General features: G+C 38.4%; 1 protein-coding gene across 1 annotated transcript in view; it reads right to left on the minus strand.

Annotated features, from left to right (window-relative positions):
- fstl5 (follistatin-like 5) overlaps positions 1-18,649 on the minus strand; it is a 177,444-nt gene that overhangs the window by 50,997 nt on the left and 107,798 nt on the right. The window contains exons 7-8 of the mRNA XM_042419078.1: positions 12,390-12,556; positions 4,748-4,868 (exon numbers count right to left, since the gene is read on the minus strand). Coding sequence (XP_042275012.1) covers positions 4,748-4,868; positions 12,390-12,556 — 288 coding nt within the window. The remainder of the gene's footprint in view (positions 1-4,747; positions 4,869-12,389; positions 12,557-18,649) is intronic.

Consider the following 18,649-nt stretch of genomic DNA (forward strand, 5'->3'; position numbering starts at 1 on the left):
AAAAGATCTGGGACAGAAATTAACAAGCATAATGGATCTCCAGGGATTACCGCTATTCCTTGTTTGTATGGTCTTTCTTTTCTACCTCAAAAGAGTGTCATCTTTTGTGTGTATGGGGTTTGGCTTTTCTTCCTTTTATTGTGTGTGTGTGTGTTTTTATTTGATTTATTATTCATTAATGTAATTAAAATGAAGGAAATTTATGCCATGGAGGATCTGTTGCCTAAGAAAATAGAGAGCAATGAAAAAGAAACAGCATTGTACACAATGTTATGAAATATTCATTATTTCTACGGGAGCCACTGTGACAGAATTTAGTGTTTAAATAACTGAAGTTATGATTATATTAATACTTTTTCAAGTATCTATCAATTTTAAAGGGTGATAGGGTGGTACAAGATATCAAAATATTAGACATGGTAGGATTTCTGATTTCTGCATTTGTATTGAATTGGGGAGGTCTATATACATATATATATAACTTGGTAAACAGTTTGAATGCAGCAACAACTGTTTTGATTGATGTTCCACCAAGTGTTGAGCACTTGAAAGCCCCACTCTTGTCTTCAAATGAATGTCCAACACATATGGCCACAGGTCAGATTATGATTAATTGAGCACTGGCTGAAGCCGCTCTGTACCAGGAACACGTATGAACGACCCTATGTTTAAGATGGTTTTCATTACAGACAGACCATGTCTGCACTAAAAAGAAAACAACACAATACTCAAGTTTGGATCATGATTATTTCTTTCCTGGTTTCTTCATCGTCACCCAAGCTCCCCTAACTAAAACTAAAACTATATGACATCCCAAAGTGGCACAGTCTCTTCGACCCCAACCAGACATCCCAACTCTGCAAGTCCATTTACTCTAAACTACTATTATGTGACCTGGCAAAGCAACAGTTAGTGCATTAGTCCTCACAACATGCAGTCACATGTAAGCAATCCTCTTGATCTCTCCAGAGAAAAACTCCAACACAGCAGTATTCAGCCTTGTGAGCTGAATGTCCACCCCTGATCAAGGATTCTGGTCCCAGAACTGCTGCTGTGCATCAACGTGAGCCCAATTTAGCTCCACCTCTAGCTCGGTTCCCTTTCCCTCTACAGACATGACATTCAAGGCCACAAGAGCCAGTTTTGCTACCAGAGATCAGTACACCAAGGCCGTCACCTACACCTAACCTTGCAGGTGGTGGGTCTGTGTGGCAGTGGTCCCGCGTTACTTCTTCAGGTTGATTCCAACAAGACCCCATGGGTATATCGCCCCAAATAGCTCCTTCCAGGATCAATAATAACCTCATAATGTGATGGCCACTCTCAGGGAGGCTTAATCAAATTATTCTCAGATACAGTATAGTCAAAGAGCAGTAATGAAATGACAATGACAAAGAACTGTGCATGTATAGTGAGTCTATGATGTATGTGTTATGTATCACTAATAACTGCAAACTGTTTGAAGTTACCTTTTGAAAAACAGTGCCGCCAGGCTGAAGTAAGCACAATATTACGACTCATATTTTTCTATTTTACCCATCAGAAATACTTAGATTTTAAATTATGTTTTCAAATTGAATGCAGCTTTTCAGGGTGGAAAATTAAATTTATTTTTCCAGCAGCAGAGTTGGTTTGTGTATTTGACAATTCAACCAAGACTTTCATTAATTTACCCCAAACAACTATTTATTTTCTGCTAAAGTGGCTGGGAGAGTGGACAAACTTTGCAGCCACAGTACAAATTAGATGCAACTTTATTGATTCCTGTGGGTGAAGTAGGGTCACTGCAACAAAGCGCAGGCTATAGATGAAAAACAGAGCAGAGACAACATAGTGAAGATAAATAATCACAACAAAATGAAGATCTTGTAGATACTGACTGACTGTCAGTAAAAGCAATACATAAAATGCATGTGTAAAAACCATGGAAAGTCTGTCTGTGTGCAGAAAGAGGGGATCAAGGCCAAACTCTTCCACACACACACACGCACATACTGTCGCTGACAAAACAGAGACATCTCTGCTCTCTGACTGCTTCACAGGGAAATGAAAACGTTCCCCCAAAAGTAATTCCAGCCTAAATTTCATCTGTTCCTCTGAATAAAACTCAAAATACTGTATACATATCTCTTGTGGCTGCAGAGTGATGGACAGCGTCCTGAATCAAGTTTCTCAGAATTACCCCCTTTTTCAGCTGTTTCTTAATTGAGTTATAGAGGATCTCAGTGGCCATGACAGGGTTATAGCAGGTCCATGGAGACTTAACCCAGACTAAGAATGTGAAATTCATAGTCTGCAGTAAAAAGGTCATCTGGAAGTTTCAGTAACAATTACAACCAAGAGTCACCAGTCTCACAAGCTTCACTCTGTTTTCATAAACAGAATATGTGGTATAATAAGACCAGCAGGCTTTGGGCACAATAAGTACTATATAGCATTGCAATTAACCTCAGAGTAATCTTTTCTTAGAAACATGATAATGAAGTAACTGTCTGTCAAATGTAATGAAGATGTTGAGCTTTCTACGTTGACACATTGTGTTTTATTCACATTCAGCTCATTAGGACCAGTAAGGGAGAAAATAAGTTCATTCACACAAGCTCAACCACTACACCTTTGCCCTCTTCATACTGTCTCTGTTTTGCATTCACACGGTGGGTTCATCATGCTGAAAGTTATTCCAAACCAATTAGGAAGAAGTAAAACTCTTCAACTCAATCGGTATCGATGCAGACTTAAGGTACAGTCACAATGGCCTGATCAGTTGAATTAAAAATGGAATGCTATCAGCACCCAAAAGGGATGTGATGGCATGGGACAGACAAGGGTTATAAATTAATATTACGTAAAAACTATACTCTAAACAATGTGTGAGCATGATGCTGCAATTTGTAGTATGGTAGGATTATAAAAAATGCACATGCGGTAAGATGGGGCCAAATTAAGTTCTATCTGGCTACTTGTCAAAATTTTCTATCATGTTACTATGCAATTCATTTATGTACGGGCAGATAAAAAGAAACTGTACGACACATCATGTGCTATTTTGCGCAGTAGGTGACGACTGCTTCACACAACTTACCCATTTATTTGCGGTGCCTCAACTAATAAGGATTGTCCTCCATAACTATTCAGAGACACTGTTTTGAAGTATGACTGTGGAGGAACCCTTTTGGAAAGGCCCATTATGTCCTAGGAGTATTATATGTACTTAAACTAATAACTCAGAATATTTTCCAGTAAGTGTATTTCCACTTTTCTAGTCTGTATTGTTGATTTTCTGCATTGCATTGATTTTTTTTTTCTGTTTCATATTGTTACCAGCAACTATGATTAATTTGGAGCAAACAGAATCAAAGTGGGTACTTAGCTTGAGCCATCAGACAAAGAAAACAATGCAGAAACTCCCACTTTAGTAAACAGAAACAGCACAGCACACACTGTGACTGAAAATGATAAGTGTGTATGGGCAAAAAATATGTGTCACTAGAAACTAAATTTGAATCATTTATATTTGAATTTTAAAAAACTGAATTTGAATCACACAATTTGAAATTGAATTTATTAGTTTGGAAATGAATGCCACCTAACTTAAATTTGAATGTAATATTATGAAATTGAATTAATTTGCTCTGAAACTGTGATGTACTGTTTATTATATCTTTAAACAAACCTGTGAATTGAGGCTTTGGTCACGCTTTGACATGCTGAAAACTGATGGCGTTCAGCTGGGAGTATCATGTCCAGAGAACTGAAGGGAAGTTTTGCGCAATTTCAGAACTTAACTGATCCATAAACAATTCACTCAGGCCAAAATGTTACCATGGCAACAGATCAGGCGCAAAACTCAAGCAAAGTATTTTTTCTCCAAAACGGCAAGATATAAAACTGCAGTTCTTACATAAATTAGAGAAAACACATCAGGCTCTCGAAATTTCTAGCTCTTAGTGGTTGTTGATATCGTTGAGAGAAAATAGTCGTTACAGTATATGAAAAAGAGTTCTGCAAATCTGCACTCGATTGCTCTTCCGCACTGACCGGATTTGTGTCTCAGTGAACTGAGTTTACATTGAATGTGGAAGTAGGCCTATATAGAGAGTTGAATTTTCAGTGAGGATCAAATACAGTTACAGAGCAAATGAATTCAATTTCATAATATTACATTCGGTTTCAAGATGATTAGAGTTCAGTTCAAAACCAATAAATTCAACTTCAAATATTGCTATTCAGATTCAGTTTTTCAATGCAATTATTCAAGTTGAGCAATTCAAATTCAAATATAATTGATTCAAATTCAGTTTCTGAACATATTTCTGTCCAAAAGTGTAATGCAGGAAAAAAAAAAAAGAAAAAACAGCAAGGATCGCTTACAACCACAGATGTTACCAAAATGTTTTGGATTACCACTTGAATGATTCTCTACAATCCGAGGTGGTTTGAAAAAATCCTTTTGAAGAATGACAAGAGACTATGATGATCACTTTGCCAGCAAAACAACAGTCTTTACAAATAAATCTTTACAACAAGAGCCAAAGAGAGTCTAAATCTCCAATCTGCTAGCCATAGTGTCTGATAGATTGAGATGAGACATACACCAATACTGTACTCAAGAAAGATAGTTTTCAGGATGGGAATAGACTGTGATAGTTAAGCACCTATCACAGCGCCTGGTACTGTGCAGCAGATGAGAGTTGAGGATTAAATCGTTTAAACAAAAGTGGGTTACGCGTATGTGCCAGCCTCTTACCATTCACTTGGAGAGTGTGGGTCTGAAACAGTTTCTCGTAACCATCGGCATGACAGGTATAGTTGCCCATGTGGGTCGTGGTCACCTTGGTGATGTACAACGAGCCATCATCTCCAAAGTCCTACCAGAGGGAGAGAGGCAGAGAGAGAGAGACTTTAATAACTCAGAGAAACTACTGATGCTCTTGCAGCAGCAGTGCAGCAGTACGGATTTGAAGACATGTGGAGCTGGAAATGAACTGTTTCGATGAAAATGCAACAAGCCTGCGGTGTGCAGATGAGGAGATAAATATGTTTCATGTTTTGTAAGCAGAGGAAATGAAAAATATAACAACCATCCAAAAAGGCATATTGTGGAGCAAACGTCCGTCAATCTGAGTCAAGAGTTGAAGCCATTTGGTGCCACAGAAAACAACTCAGGAAAATAACTGTCAGAGTCAGAATTAAGAAGAATTGTTTTCTGGTTCACGTTGTTTTTCTGAACAGAGGGAAGTGATCTGATGGAAAGGGACTAAGGCTATAATTGATTAGTGTAGAAATTACACAGTGTTGTTAAATATAATGCCGTATGTGCATAGTCCATCAGAATAACTTCTGCTCATTTCAAATGTCATGCTGAGTCATTGTCCCTGTCAGGACCAAAATGCATGTTCTTATCCTTTATTTAACATGCACACCACACAAATACACAAAACATGTTGCACTTTAATTTCTGAAGCAAAACAAATGCTGTATTTAAACCAAAAGCTGTCCATGATGTGAACTTGTGTGGAACCAACTGAAACATGATTAATTCATGCTGTGTTGTGATTATTAAGCCGGTAAACACAAAAAAATAGTGCCAGACAAGGATAAGAAAGCAAACAGAAGACTAAATTATTCAAGCTGTAGCACAGATAGAAGCCCCCAAAGCTAATGAGCCCATTGATGTTGTGCTGGTGTGATGAATCCGTCTCACAAAGAGCGAATGTCTGCCACCTTGTTAAGACCATGCTGCAATAAAAAGCTATCTTGACAAGTCATTGTACTGAGTCTTCTGCATTATATAGTCTTAAAGTAATATTATGTTCTTAAAAAGTGAAGAAACTGCATGAAAAGAGGGGATATTTATAGTTTCAGATGAAATTGAACTTATTTTTCTTTTCTAGGCTTATATTTATCAAGCAGCTAAGATATATTTTTGGACTATTCATCAAATTTCTTTTGACTCAAAAATACTAAATTCAAGACTGTGGAAGGTCTCTTATGACCTCTTAATGAGTAGCCTTCGGGGTCTTAAATGGCTGCAGGGTTGAGACAGGTGAGCATGCACCATATGAGACATGTTTTGGGATTTAAATTCATGATGAATAAGTTGTTCTCTGAAGCAATATGTGTAATTCAGAATAGTGTAGTTTACAGAATAAGGCAGAATTTATTTTGTTTGCAATCATCTACACTTGTCATTTTAGTTTTCAAGTCCCCTTATTATCTGTTTTATCTTGTCTACCAGGCTGCTCCAGTTAGTTTGCTTCTCTTTTTGTTTTCATTTTAGTTAATTTTCTATTATTCTTCTATTATTTATCCTTATTTGTAGATGTATATGTCATAAATATATTAGATTGTTGTCAATTCCAAGTGTTAGATGAAAATTTCATGTCCATTGCTACAGGAGATATTGAACATTTCACTTTAAAAATGCACTACTTCACTAAATTAAAATCATATATGCTTTTGTTGAATAACATATCACTGAGAAAATCTACAAGAAAAAAAACAATGGTGTATATTCAGGTTAGATGGTTGCGGCTGATTCTTTCTCTGAGAGTACATGCGATCAATGTATATGATTCACATGAGAGTTACTCTTCAAGGTTACTCCTACACTTTGCTGTAATTAGGAGAGAGAGGCTTCATGCGTGTCTCATTCTTCACCTATAGCAAATATTTTTTTTAACCTTCACTTGGCTCTTTGGAGCATTCTTTAATGTAAGTTTGATAGATACGAGCCCTCGTATAGTTATCTTTCTCATCTCATGTTACACTTACTTATCTAATAAAATTCAAAGCAGATAAAACTATATTGTAAAATCTATGTTAAAATTATTTTCTTCATGTGAGGAAAAAAAAGACTAAAATCTAGATTGAATTATGAGATAATTTTACTTCATTAATTAAATAAAGTGATTATGCTACAAATCTTCAGGGACCGTTTAGAAACAAAAGAACTGCTTTGACTCACAATAATAGGTTTCACCACTTTTTGATGCTCAGCAGCTTGTCAGAAATGAACGTGCTCAGGCACTCAGCCTTCATTAGAGCTTTCTTCAGTGCCCACTAACTTGATGAAGGCCAAGTGCCAAAACGTGTTCAGTCCTGATTGCTGCCATGCATTAAAAAATCATTCAGATGTCATTCAGTGGTGTGAACTTTTGCTCCTAAGAATGTCTGTGAGTCTGCCCCCGTGCTCCTTGTTTCTTATAACTCAACACAGCGTTCTTTCATTAAAAAAACAACAAAAACCCTCAGCCCTAATTATTTACCAGTCCTCTTTTTTTAAGTTCATAACATGAATGGTGCCTTTTCTCATTAAATAGCTTTTGACATTTCGATCACATCTTTGCTGGCTGTTTACATCTTGGCATTCAGCTTCCCCTTAAATGTCTACAGACAAGCGAGGAGAGTCAGCCATCGTGTTTACAGGCATACAGTGTGTTTATCAGTTCGTCCCGGTGTGCTCCGATCTAACCTACGAGCTCGGTAACGGCTCGGGCTGAGTGAAGCATCAGAGCTTCACAATATGAGGGGAAATCGATGGTGCGTTTTGGCCCCTTGGGCTGAGAGCATATTGTGTCACCTTCTTAAATGAAAAATGAATGGGGGGAGAAATGAAACTCAGAGGGGTGGAACGAGCCACAGCGGAGGCTGTCGACATGATTCCTCCACCTCACCTCACCACCCTCACCTCAGCTATCAGCAGCACCCAGCACCCAGCTCTCTGCAGACAAAGCAGGCCAGGGTATGTCTAACTCAGTGGGAAGGGAGACAAGGGCAGGTGGAGGTGGATTTACAAATAGGCCATAGCCCTCAAGAAACTATAATTAATAAAGCTGTCACTGCCAGGTCACCTCTGAAAGGACACTAAAGAGCCACCTCATTGGATGGCAAACCTCAGGTAGTGATGAGGCGTTTCAGAAAATGGCCTTTGAAGAAGTTTCAAGACTAGCCTTATGAAACTTTGTAAGAGGAACACAATAGGTTGAGTGCAAATAACCCTGAGGTGTGTTTTGAAATGTGAGAAACATGTTTCCTCACTATGAAATTATATTGAGGCAAAAAACAAAAAAAAAGAACAAACAAAAAAAAATAAAAATAGGGGTAGTTTGACACTAAAAGAGGCAGTTTGCCCAAATGACAAAAACATTTTTGTCATTTACCTAAAGTGGTATCCATGCAGTTTCAGTTTTATGTGCTAATGTTGAGAGATTTCTGCTATTGAAAAGTAATGGAGTTAAATTAATTTTGTTTGTGGTGCGCTGAAAAATGTTTTAAAAAATGTTTCAACAGCATGTGTTTTTCCAGAGACAATGTCCCTCATTACTCCACAGACCTCACTGTTTCTAACTAACTAAAGAAAGTTGTTGATTGTGTGTTTCAGATTATCTAGCATAACAGGGACATCGATTATTATGTGAGCATCACACAAAATATCACTCATTTGTTGTTTTTGGGTGGAGGCGGAAGTCTCAGAGATTATATCTCAAAACCTGGATGCATAAAACCAAGACCATTTGCAGATAGGGGCTAGATACCACTGCAGGTAGGTGAGAAAATATGTTTTTGTCTGTATTTGTATTATTTGAGTCAAACAACCCTTTAAAAGTCAGATTTTACAGAGAGTTTAAAAACTGATGGGCGTGAATATTTGCTTCCAACTCTCACAATCAAATTTCAATCCTCCATTCATGCAAATCATTTTTATATCTCCATGTAAAATTTTAACTACCTATTAACAAACAAACTAAACCTGATATTTGCCTCAATCAGATTACTTCTTTTATAATGTTGAATTTATTTGATGTCTTCAACCTTTCATCTGCATTTCATGATTTGGTGTTTGATTATAATGTCATGCATCTATTTGCAAGAAGGTCACTAGCTTTGTGGGCTTTTTGTGAATGGTACAAAAACAAGAGTGAAGCAATGTCAGTTTGTTGAGACAACAAAAAAACACCCTACCTGGGACGGGATCTGTTGGGGGAAAAAACAGAAGTGAAACATTCAGAGGTTGAGTTCAATCACAGCATTGAAGTATAAGAAGCGGTTTGTAGAGCAGACAGGTGAAACCACAACTGTTATACATCATAAACTCTGTTGTTTCTATTGTTGTATGATGTTATGTGTATGTCTAATATCAGGATAGTATCAGAAGAGCATAGGAAGAAAAGTGTAGATAAGTAAATGTGTGTGGTTCTGGGCTGCCAGAACAAATGATTAATTCAACAAAGAACCCATCTTGATAGAAATTGGAGATATGAAACAGACTACTATGATTCAGTAAGATTCATGTGTTATCTGCCATATAATCCTGCTCAATTTGATTTATTCATGCTTCGGAAACAGCACAGGAAGAACACGTATCGGGTCACATGAGGTGGCACAAACTGACCAACGCCTGATGTAGATATTATAAATAATCACTTCCATTTAACGTTACATATGGAACATTTTCATTACATAAAGATAATGGGAAACCCACCAGCATACGGCACTGAGCATTTTAAGAGATAAAAAATTCTATGGACACCAATAGACAAGATAAGGAAAAAGAAGAAGGATTTAGCTCAGATTGTGAAGCTTCCTGCATTATAACTATTCATAGCGAGGCAGCAGTCTCTGTCTTCAAAACACGTTTTATATTTCTAAAAGTTACATCTGTTTTTCTTGATTGAATTCAAACATTTTTTGTGCTAAATGTGATATATTTTTAAAGTGACCTGACAAGTTGACTAGTCCAACCAAGACATATTACTCCAAAAAGTTGCTCATGAATACTTTATACATACTTATTCACAATCTAATCCCAAAAATACAGATTTACACACTCTACATGAACTACAAAATATGAAATACATTTTCCACCTTCCTAACAATTTCCAGGGTCACCATCCCCAGACAAAACATAAATTATACACACAAACACATGCACAGTACACGACTGTGTCTTTAGCTCGGCCACTCAGGGAGGATTGAAATACTGACAGCCTTAGATGATGATGCAATAGCCAGCAACTGTCAACTTCATGGAATTACAGTAAGCTGCTTTGTCAAAATTCAGAGAGGCTCAATGAACTCCAGGATACAAGCGTATGACTGGGATTAATATGTGATTCACTAAGTCTGAATGTCGACAAAAAAATTCTAAAATAACGACGTTCTAAACTGGGAAGGCCTGCGAGATTACACTGCATAAACCTCCCATGTGTACTCATAGGAATATCACTCTAATTAAGGCTGGCAGTGGATGCTCACAAATATTAACAGCAAGCAATTAGAAATTGTCTGCAAGGCAAATTAGAATGGGTCTGTGCATGCCAGGTGCAGACAAAATCCATTCTCTTCTCTGGATGGAACAACAGTGATTGACTGGAAGTCTGAGAGCCAAAAATAAATCTGGATTAAGCCTGCGTTGGTGTGCCGCTCATGTTCCATCGGTAGTTTCTCTTGGTGCTGTGTGGTTTGCACAGTTTTCTGATGAGCCACAAGAGACTTTTAGCGCTGATGCTGATTCATTTGCTGGTGGTGTTCGATGTTAGTGGAGCTGCTCTGGAGGTAATCTGTGCACTTGACAGAGGCTGAAACTCAGGCTTTCTTAGGCACCAACAAAAAAATCTAACAAAATCTGACAATTGCAGACCCCAAGGGCCAAAGTACAGCCAGAGCTCTTAGTATAAAGAGACAGATTAGTCCCTGTAGTTGTTTAATCAGTCTATTCTCCTTTCTGCTGTCTCTTAACAAGGGATAATGAAGACAGTATAATTCCAAAAGCAAAAAAGTAGAAAAAAAGACATTTTTAAAAAATTCTGATGCAAAGTTATTGCAATATCCAACAATTTTAAAGGATAATCGGTCATTTCAAGGCCTTGGTCTATCTGCTGTCATTATTCCAGTCATTGATGAACTTCAGATAAACCTTTTTTGCTAAAATATATAGATATACTGCACAGAACATAGCAGCAGAGGCTTTTATCCCATAGCTGACATTTGAATTGAAAATACACCTGTGCAAGATCTGATATTAATCACTGGGGAAATTGATGACTGTGTGTGAAGTGCAGACAAAGACCACCCCTGGTCGGGACACTGAACTCTGCTATGTGTCTCCAGGCAATATCAGGAGATGAAACAAAAACTAGTTCTATTGAATCTGCAAAAAAAAAAAGAAACAGTTCTACGAAAAAAAATAAATGAAAGATAGATCAAAGCCTGCGCTGACCTTACAAGACCTCACACCGGTCTTTTTTTTCTCTCATAAATCCTCCAAAAGATATTCAGAGCTGTTGAAAGAAACAATCTGACTTGACATTTCTTTTTTTGTTACAGCCAGAGCTTGCAAATATCCTTTTGGCCATGAATTGCTTAAAAACAGTCATAATATATTATGACTATATATAGAAAATAATTAAAGAAGGCAAATGGTGGAAAAACTTCTCTGATATGCGTGGCCTGAAAATCACCCCGTGGCTTGGCACCACTCTCTATGGAAATCACACATCACCAACAACCAGAACCAGCGCACTAGTTTAGAGCCAGTTGATGGTGCCAAGGATGACTGGCGACAGCTGGGCGCCTCTTACTCATTTTAAGGGTCATCAACATTTAATGTTACATTAGTGGCTTCACTGGGTCTCCCTTTATCTACTGCGACAGTGTTGACTTAATTATGCACAACAGTATCACACTCATCTTGGTTAGCCCTGACACATGGAGAGGGAAAGGGTAAGGCGAGGGAAGTCTGCCTTTTCTGTAACTCGTCACATAAGTATCCTTCCTCCTTTTGATGTGGATGAAAGTGACACAGAGGGCTTTCTGGGGCCGTCCATGCAGATTAACACACACACACACACACAGAAACACACATACGTACACACAGTCTTTCACCGAGTTGTAAAAGTAGGTCCTTCCTCAAGGGCTGAACCCCTTTGGTATCCCCCTTCATCTTCTTTCTTTGTCTGAAATCCCTGTCCCTCCCAGCAGTCTCTAAACACAGACACCAGGAACACAAACTGACATCCTGGATTACTGTCAGACCTACAATACAAAGCCAGCGCCAACAGCCAAATAAAATGTGCTGACAATCTGAGCTACTGCCAAAAAACTAAGTTGAAATATGATGAGAAAGAAATACGGGATGAAATTATCTGAAATTTACAGCTCTTGCAAAAAAGGCGACGGCTCTGAAACAGTCGTTAAAAATTGATGATGCTTCACAACAATAATTAGACCTGTTGACTGCATGGGTTAGAGGCATTCAACTATAAATATCTTCATCTATCCATCTATCCATCTATCGTTCTATGTGTCTACTTCTCTACCATCTAATCCTACCTAGCTATCCATGTACTGCATCTATCTCATTATCCACCTAGAAACAATACACTTACATTGATGTCCTCCAGGTTCAAGGAGTTCAGATATTGATGGTTCCTCTTCCACAATATCGGAGGCCTCCGCTCCCCTGTGATTGCACAAGTCAACACGGCACTCTGCCCAACTGTTACTGTGGTGACGCTTACTTTCTCGTCATCTGGAAGGGTGAGCAGGTACACATCTGTAGACGAGAGGAAAAAAATGACACAATGTCAGACAGGATGTCTTAAAGAGATGACTCAATTTAAGTTTTGAGAGATAAGTAAAATTCATGTGTTTAAGTGACTACACTTCCAGTTCTTCATAAAACTTTTAATTTGAGTGAGGGAAGAAATCAAGCAAATCCACCTATACTGCATGTCTGAAATTTGACTGACTTCTCTTTCTTGTAAAAGCTCATAATTCAGAAGTATAAACCCACTGAGATACTTCACACTGTATGGATTCATGTTTTGCTCACATTTTTTCTCTTAATGAAGCCTGAAAAACAAGAATACGACATACAGACAGTGTCTCAATTAGCTGTTGTTGTGCTATAGAAGCAGATGTACTTTTTTTTTTTAGTTAAAGATGTACTGAGGCAGCACAATTATTGCAATTAGCAGAGTAATGGGAAGGAATTAAATGTAATGTTCTGTAAGTACTTTATGTGATGAATCCATAATGGAAGTTCGACTTTCTCTATCGGTCTCTCTGATGACCCTTTGTCCACCAACATGTACGTCTTTTTTAGCTAATAGAACAAAACAGACACTTCTGGGAGGCACCAGTGCTGCTGGTCTGCTGACTGTTGAAATCTCATCTGAAGCACGCTGTTTTGGAACTAGAAGTTGGAATATTTTTAACATGCTCAGAGTTCTCAGTGATCTGAGAGTTTAAAACAAGCCCAGCTCTCCACGTTCTTGTAAAAGCCCAAGAGTGCATCATTTCTGATGAAAGTAACAGGGAAAAAAAAAAAAAAAAAAAAGCCTGTGCTGTCAGGAGAGGTTCCCCATGGAAACATAGCCCTTCACCTCGACCAGAGTTAGTGCTTTGCTCGATTCAGTATTCATGAAAAATCCAAAGTTTTGAAACATGTTTTTGGTGATAATGAGATGTGGCTCTACTCTGTGCTGATAATTTTACCTAATACAGAGAGCTAATATATTGCCATTGTGGTTCAGTGAAAGGTCATCATGGCTGTGGTTGGTTAATACCTTTTGTGTGTCTAGTATTTTGATGAGACAATGAGTACAATGTACACTCATCCATTCTTTCTCTTCTTATGTAACGTGGCCTGTGAGAGAATGCTTTTTAATCTTTCTCTTGGGTAATGAGCAACAGAGCAAAAGGAAACAGAGACTCAATTTGTTCTGCTCCTAAGGGCATGAAATACAAAACCTAATGAAAGAGCAGGTCCAGCAGACAGTGTTCACTTGCCACAACCCAGAGAAGAAGGATGAGAGCACCTTCAATTACAGCATGACTCCAGTGGCCCTGTATCAATGGCTTCTGAATACTTTTTTTAACCTACTCACTCATTTGCTGTGTTTGGTCCATTGTTGTGTCTTTGAACTGTGAACTTGGCTAACCCATCCCGATCCAGGCCAATCAGACTAGAGCCATGAGACAACTCATACTTCTTTTTCAGTGGGAAGCTCAGAGTTAAGACTTCTAATCTCTCATTTGGCCCCATGAAACCCTGATCAAGCCCGGGCAAATCACTGCCAGGATTACATCGAAATTAGAGGATTAATAACAGCCGTTTCTTCTCAGTGGTGTATATCTCTAAGTTTAGATGATTATACTGTTAGCTGAGAGTTCATTCAATTTTGTGGTAATTTGCGAGGCTGTAGTTTGTGCTGTTGTTGTGTAAAATCAAAATGTATCTGTTTATTTAATTTATATATTTTTTAAATTACTATTTGCAGCACAAACACTGTAGTTCAGCTATTTTTTGTTCTTTGACTTGGGGAGAATTTTGACACATAATAAGCAGCTCATTGCATTTTCTAATTTTTGCATTTCACATTTTTCTCTTCACTTTCTATTAACAGAGACATTATTATCAACTGCGATTATCAAGTTGCTCTTCCAGCAGGAAAAAAAAAAAACAACTTCTGGCAGCATGGCAACCTAAAATACAAGTGAAAATAACACTTTGTTAAGCTTCTGTGAAAAATCTGCAAACTACATTTTACTGTAGCTGTTTCTGTTACACTCTGCTTACTGTTTTGTACAAACATTACAGTATAATGTAATTCAATGCAACACCATAAATGCTGACTGAAAAAAAAGAAAACAGAGTTGATCCAACACTTCTGTGACAGATTTGACAAAAATTGAACATTATCAGCTCTATGAAGCCAACATGTATTACCAGGCTATTGCATCAGATTGCATCATATTTTACAGGTGTTCAGGTGTTCCCCCTCCACCTCCTCTGTCCCCCTCTTTCTTTCTCTCTCTCAACCCAACCGGTCATGCAGATGGCCGCCCACCAAGAGCTGGGTTCTGCTTGAGGTTTCTACCTGTTAAAGGGGAGTTTTTCCTTACCGCCAAGTGTTTGCTCATGAGGGAATTGTTGGGTCTCTGTAAATTAAAGAGTACAGTCTAGACCCGCTCTATGTGAAAAGTGCCCTGAGATGACTTTTGTTGTGGTTTGGCTCTATATAAATAAAAATTGATTGATTGATTGATTGATTACCTGTAGTTACAGTAATCCATTCATTTTGACATGCAGAACAATAATTCTAGCACTTGAGTTCTGCCCAGAATGTTTTTGCTGTGCACCACTTAGCTGTAGCATCCTCATGGGTGTATGCTCGTATTAAAATATGCACCGTTATCCCCTTATTTAAATGATATTGCTTCTCCTCTGCCCCCTCCCTTCTCTGTGATGTTAACAGGCACCAGGAATTTATCAACCCTTGTTTTTTCCTTTATTTGTTTGTGTCGCCCATGGCCTCAGCCACTATCGGAGACCCGGCTTTTAATTGACTACTGGCCACTATTAGAGGAAATACAGTATATGTATGTGAACACTGGATTTTTAGCCATTTTAAAATCTATTGACAATAACTTCTGTGTTTGGATCATACACTTGTTTATTTTGTTTTTAACTGTAGCACTTTGAGATTGGTATTTTGAAAAGTGTGTAATAGATAAAATGTTTATCATTATGCATGACCAATCATCTTTCACACACTCACACGCACACACAAACACACACACACACGTGCACACAGTACATGAGAAAGAAGGTTCAAACATTCATTAGCGAGCCAATCCCTCTTTCATTTCGAAAAAGCAAACATGAACATCATTCATTAGTCAGTCTCTTTCATTGGTCGATGATGAAATGGCTTGTGATGGCCAGCACAGAGGGATATTCCCCTTGTCATGAACATAACCCATCACTTGTATTGAGAAAATGGAAGGGCTTAAATGGTACATGAAGTGCAATAACTAACTTCATGAAGCAAATGAAATGCTTCCCCTGCGGAAACCATAATGTGACAAATAATTTGACGGGACCTGTTTGATCAGTTAAGAGCTGTTTGTATGTAATAAAGACATGACAACAGCAGTCAAAAGAGATGATATGAGAGGAATCATGGCCAGAGAGAAAAGACTGGATAGAAATTTAAAATGCTGGGGAACAAAAACTTCATGGATTTACTGAGCCTAATTAAAAGTAAATTTTATCCAGTGAGACTACAGAGAAGCAACTTTAATTCTAGTCAAAGTTCAGCAGAACTTAACTGTGTTCAAAGATTCTCTCAAACAAAATGGTTGCTTCAGAGCTTACAGATACTGGACTGCTGTCTTTAGTTATGATTTTTTATGTAAAATCACACTCGTCCTTACTGCCTCAACAAAGTGGATGTACAGCAGAGAAGAACGACCTAATGCCTTAACTTGGACATTGTAAAGTCATTCAGCTTGTCAAATGTTAAATTCTGGTGGACATTTTTTATCTAGCAGAATGAAAAAAAATGTAACTTTAAAGCTACAGAACAAACTTTCCTAAACAGAGGTGTTCTTTCCAGACAAAGCCGAACTAAACAGCATTAGACCTGTCGACTCCGTTGCCTCTTTGGTATAAGATATCACTGTGACAAGTGTGCCGTGAAGAAGGTAAACTATTTCTACTACTTTTGGTTACTTGTTCTCTCAGTAATTGCTGAGATCTTGGAAAGTGGTGACATTGCGAAAAATAGGCTCAATGTGGCAACAAACAGACTATCAGGTTGTACAAGTTGTAAACAAACCAATAGTTTTGCCAGTTCAGCTACTACTTTATTTTGGGAGAGAGACTGCTGACCCAGTTTAGCTACCAGCAAGGCTAACCATAACCCTGACCAAAGGTGAATGCGCTCATAATGTCAGTAATAATCCCTCATTTCACAGGAAAACTCTGTAAGCTTCTATGGATGTTTACAACAGACATCATGGGAAGTAATTTTACCGTTCACCTTCAGTACAGTATCATGTTTGTTGGTATTGTTGTTGGAAAGTAAAATACATTAAAACTTCCCTGATGCAGAAAGTGAAGAATTAAGGAAAGTGGATCTTCAGTCACGCATGGCTAATCCATGATTCTCCTCCTCCTCTGACACTGATTCTCACTATAGCCAGCAGATCAACACACCATGCAGCCACTTGGCACTCTTCGTGGTGTTGAGGTGGTGGTGGGTGGATACGCTGACAAAAATCTCCTTCAATAATGTCCTCCCTAACCATTCAATTACAGCCCCCTTGTATCTTAATGCTTTTGGAATTCGCTGCAAGCAACAAACTCGATTTGCTGTTGATCCCCGGAGGGATAGAAATGTGTGAAGTTATAGGGAGAATTTAAAGAAGAAAGTGGGCAGACAGGCTCCATCATAGGTTTAGCTCTTGGAAGGAGGTAAGAGTGGAAGGAAGCAAAGGCTAGTGTCCGACCTGAATGAGAAAGTCCTCAGAGAGATGGGAGTCTAGGCTGTTGGAGCAGACTCAAACATTTTCAGTCCAGCACCTCCTCTGTGAGAGATTTATTAGAGGAGGAAGTGGCCTTGGCTCCTCTTTTTGGTCTGATTTGAGGCCTGAGGGACTCAGCCTCCTGAGAAGGATCAACCTTTACCGTCCAACCTGTAATTAGTGATTAACAGTGAGGTCCGGACTTTTGATTTACTCTGCTTTGCTCCTAGAATGGGATGTTGGTCAGTGCCATGGCCAGAGGTAAATCACCTATTGCACTGGAGGCAACAAGCTTGTCAGGGAAAATAGCCTGGGCCTCCAGGAACGTTGCAAGAGGCCAGCTGCATGAAGACAAATTGCACCAAGGTTGCTTAGCCAACCCCCTTACTCCATCCTCTATCATGCTCTGTCGCTCTTTCTCAAACACATGCTAGCTGGCTCTGTCTCTCTTCACAAATTCTCTCATTTCTCTCTAACACACTCCCTTCTCTCTCCCTCTCAATGATGTTCAATATTACTAAGGCTGAATGGTTGTGTACCCCCAATTGCTTTGAGTTTGACATTTTGAAGTGCAGATAAAAGTATTCTCCCTGATGCTGAGTATTCATAGCCCATACGCAAAGACTCAAAGGGGAAAAACAGCCCAAAAACAGAATACATACTCATGTGAACATTCTCTGATCTTGGATGGTTGAGTTGATTTGTGCAAACTCTGTTCCAAAACAAGAAGAATGGGGTTTCTGTTTTGTACACCACAGATGAGTGACTTGGTGGACTTAAATCTTTGACAGAGACAGAAAATAGCTGAAACACATCTACTGCCTTTGTTTTCCCAGGGAAAATACTTATTTTGGCTTTTAATGTTGAATTGCATCCACTAGTCCCACTACTAAACAAAGCCAGTCCCTGTACAATAAGAAAACAATAACAAAACACTCATCAGGTGATTTTCTAGTGTACTCATAAAGACTTGACACACATGTTGACAGGGGAGAGATCACTATTCCAGGTTGTATTTCCTCTCAAATTTTTAACAAAGATACAACTCAGTTTAGAAGAGCAGGAAATATAACCTGGTGGTGATGTTGAGAGGAAATGCAAAAGGAACCGTGTTTAAAGTAACCATGATGATTGTTTTGTATACAGAGGAGTAGTGAAGTAGTCCACAAACTGAAGATTACAAGCTCCAAGTCGAAAGAAAAGCAGGTTTTATAGACAAAAATGACAGCTTTGCCTATAATTGATATGATCAAATGCTACAAAAAAACTACAGTATGTCGATAAAAACACACAATTTTCCTAAAATAGGCCTAAAGGATATATAGTATATAAT

This window comes from Thunnus maccoyii, chromosome 8 (assembly GCF_910596095.1).
Source record: "Thunnus maccoyii chromosome 8, fThuMac1.1, whole genome shotgun sequence".
Classification (NCBI taxonomy): domain Eukaryota; kingdom Metazoa; phylum Chordata; class Actinopteri; order Scombriformes; family Scombridae; genus Thunnus; species Thunnus maccoyii.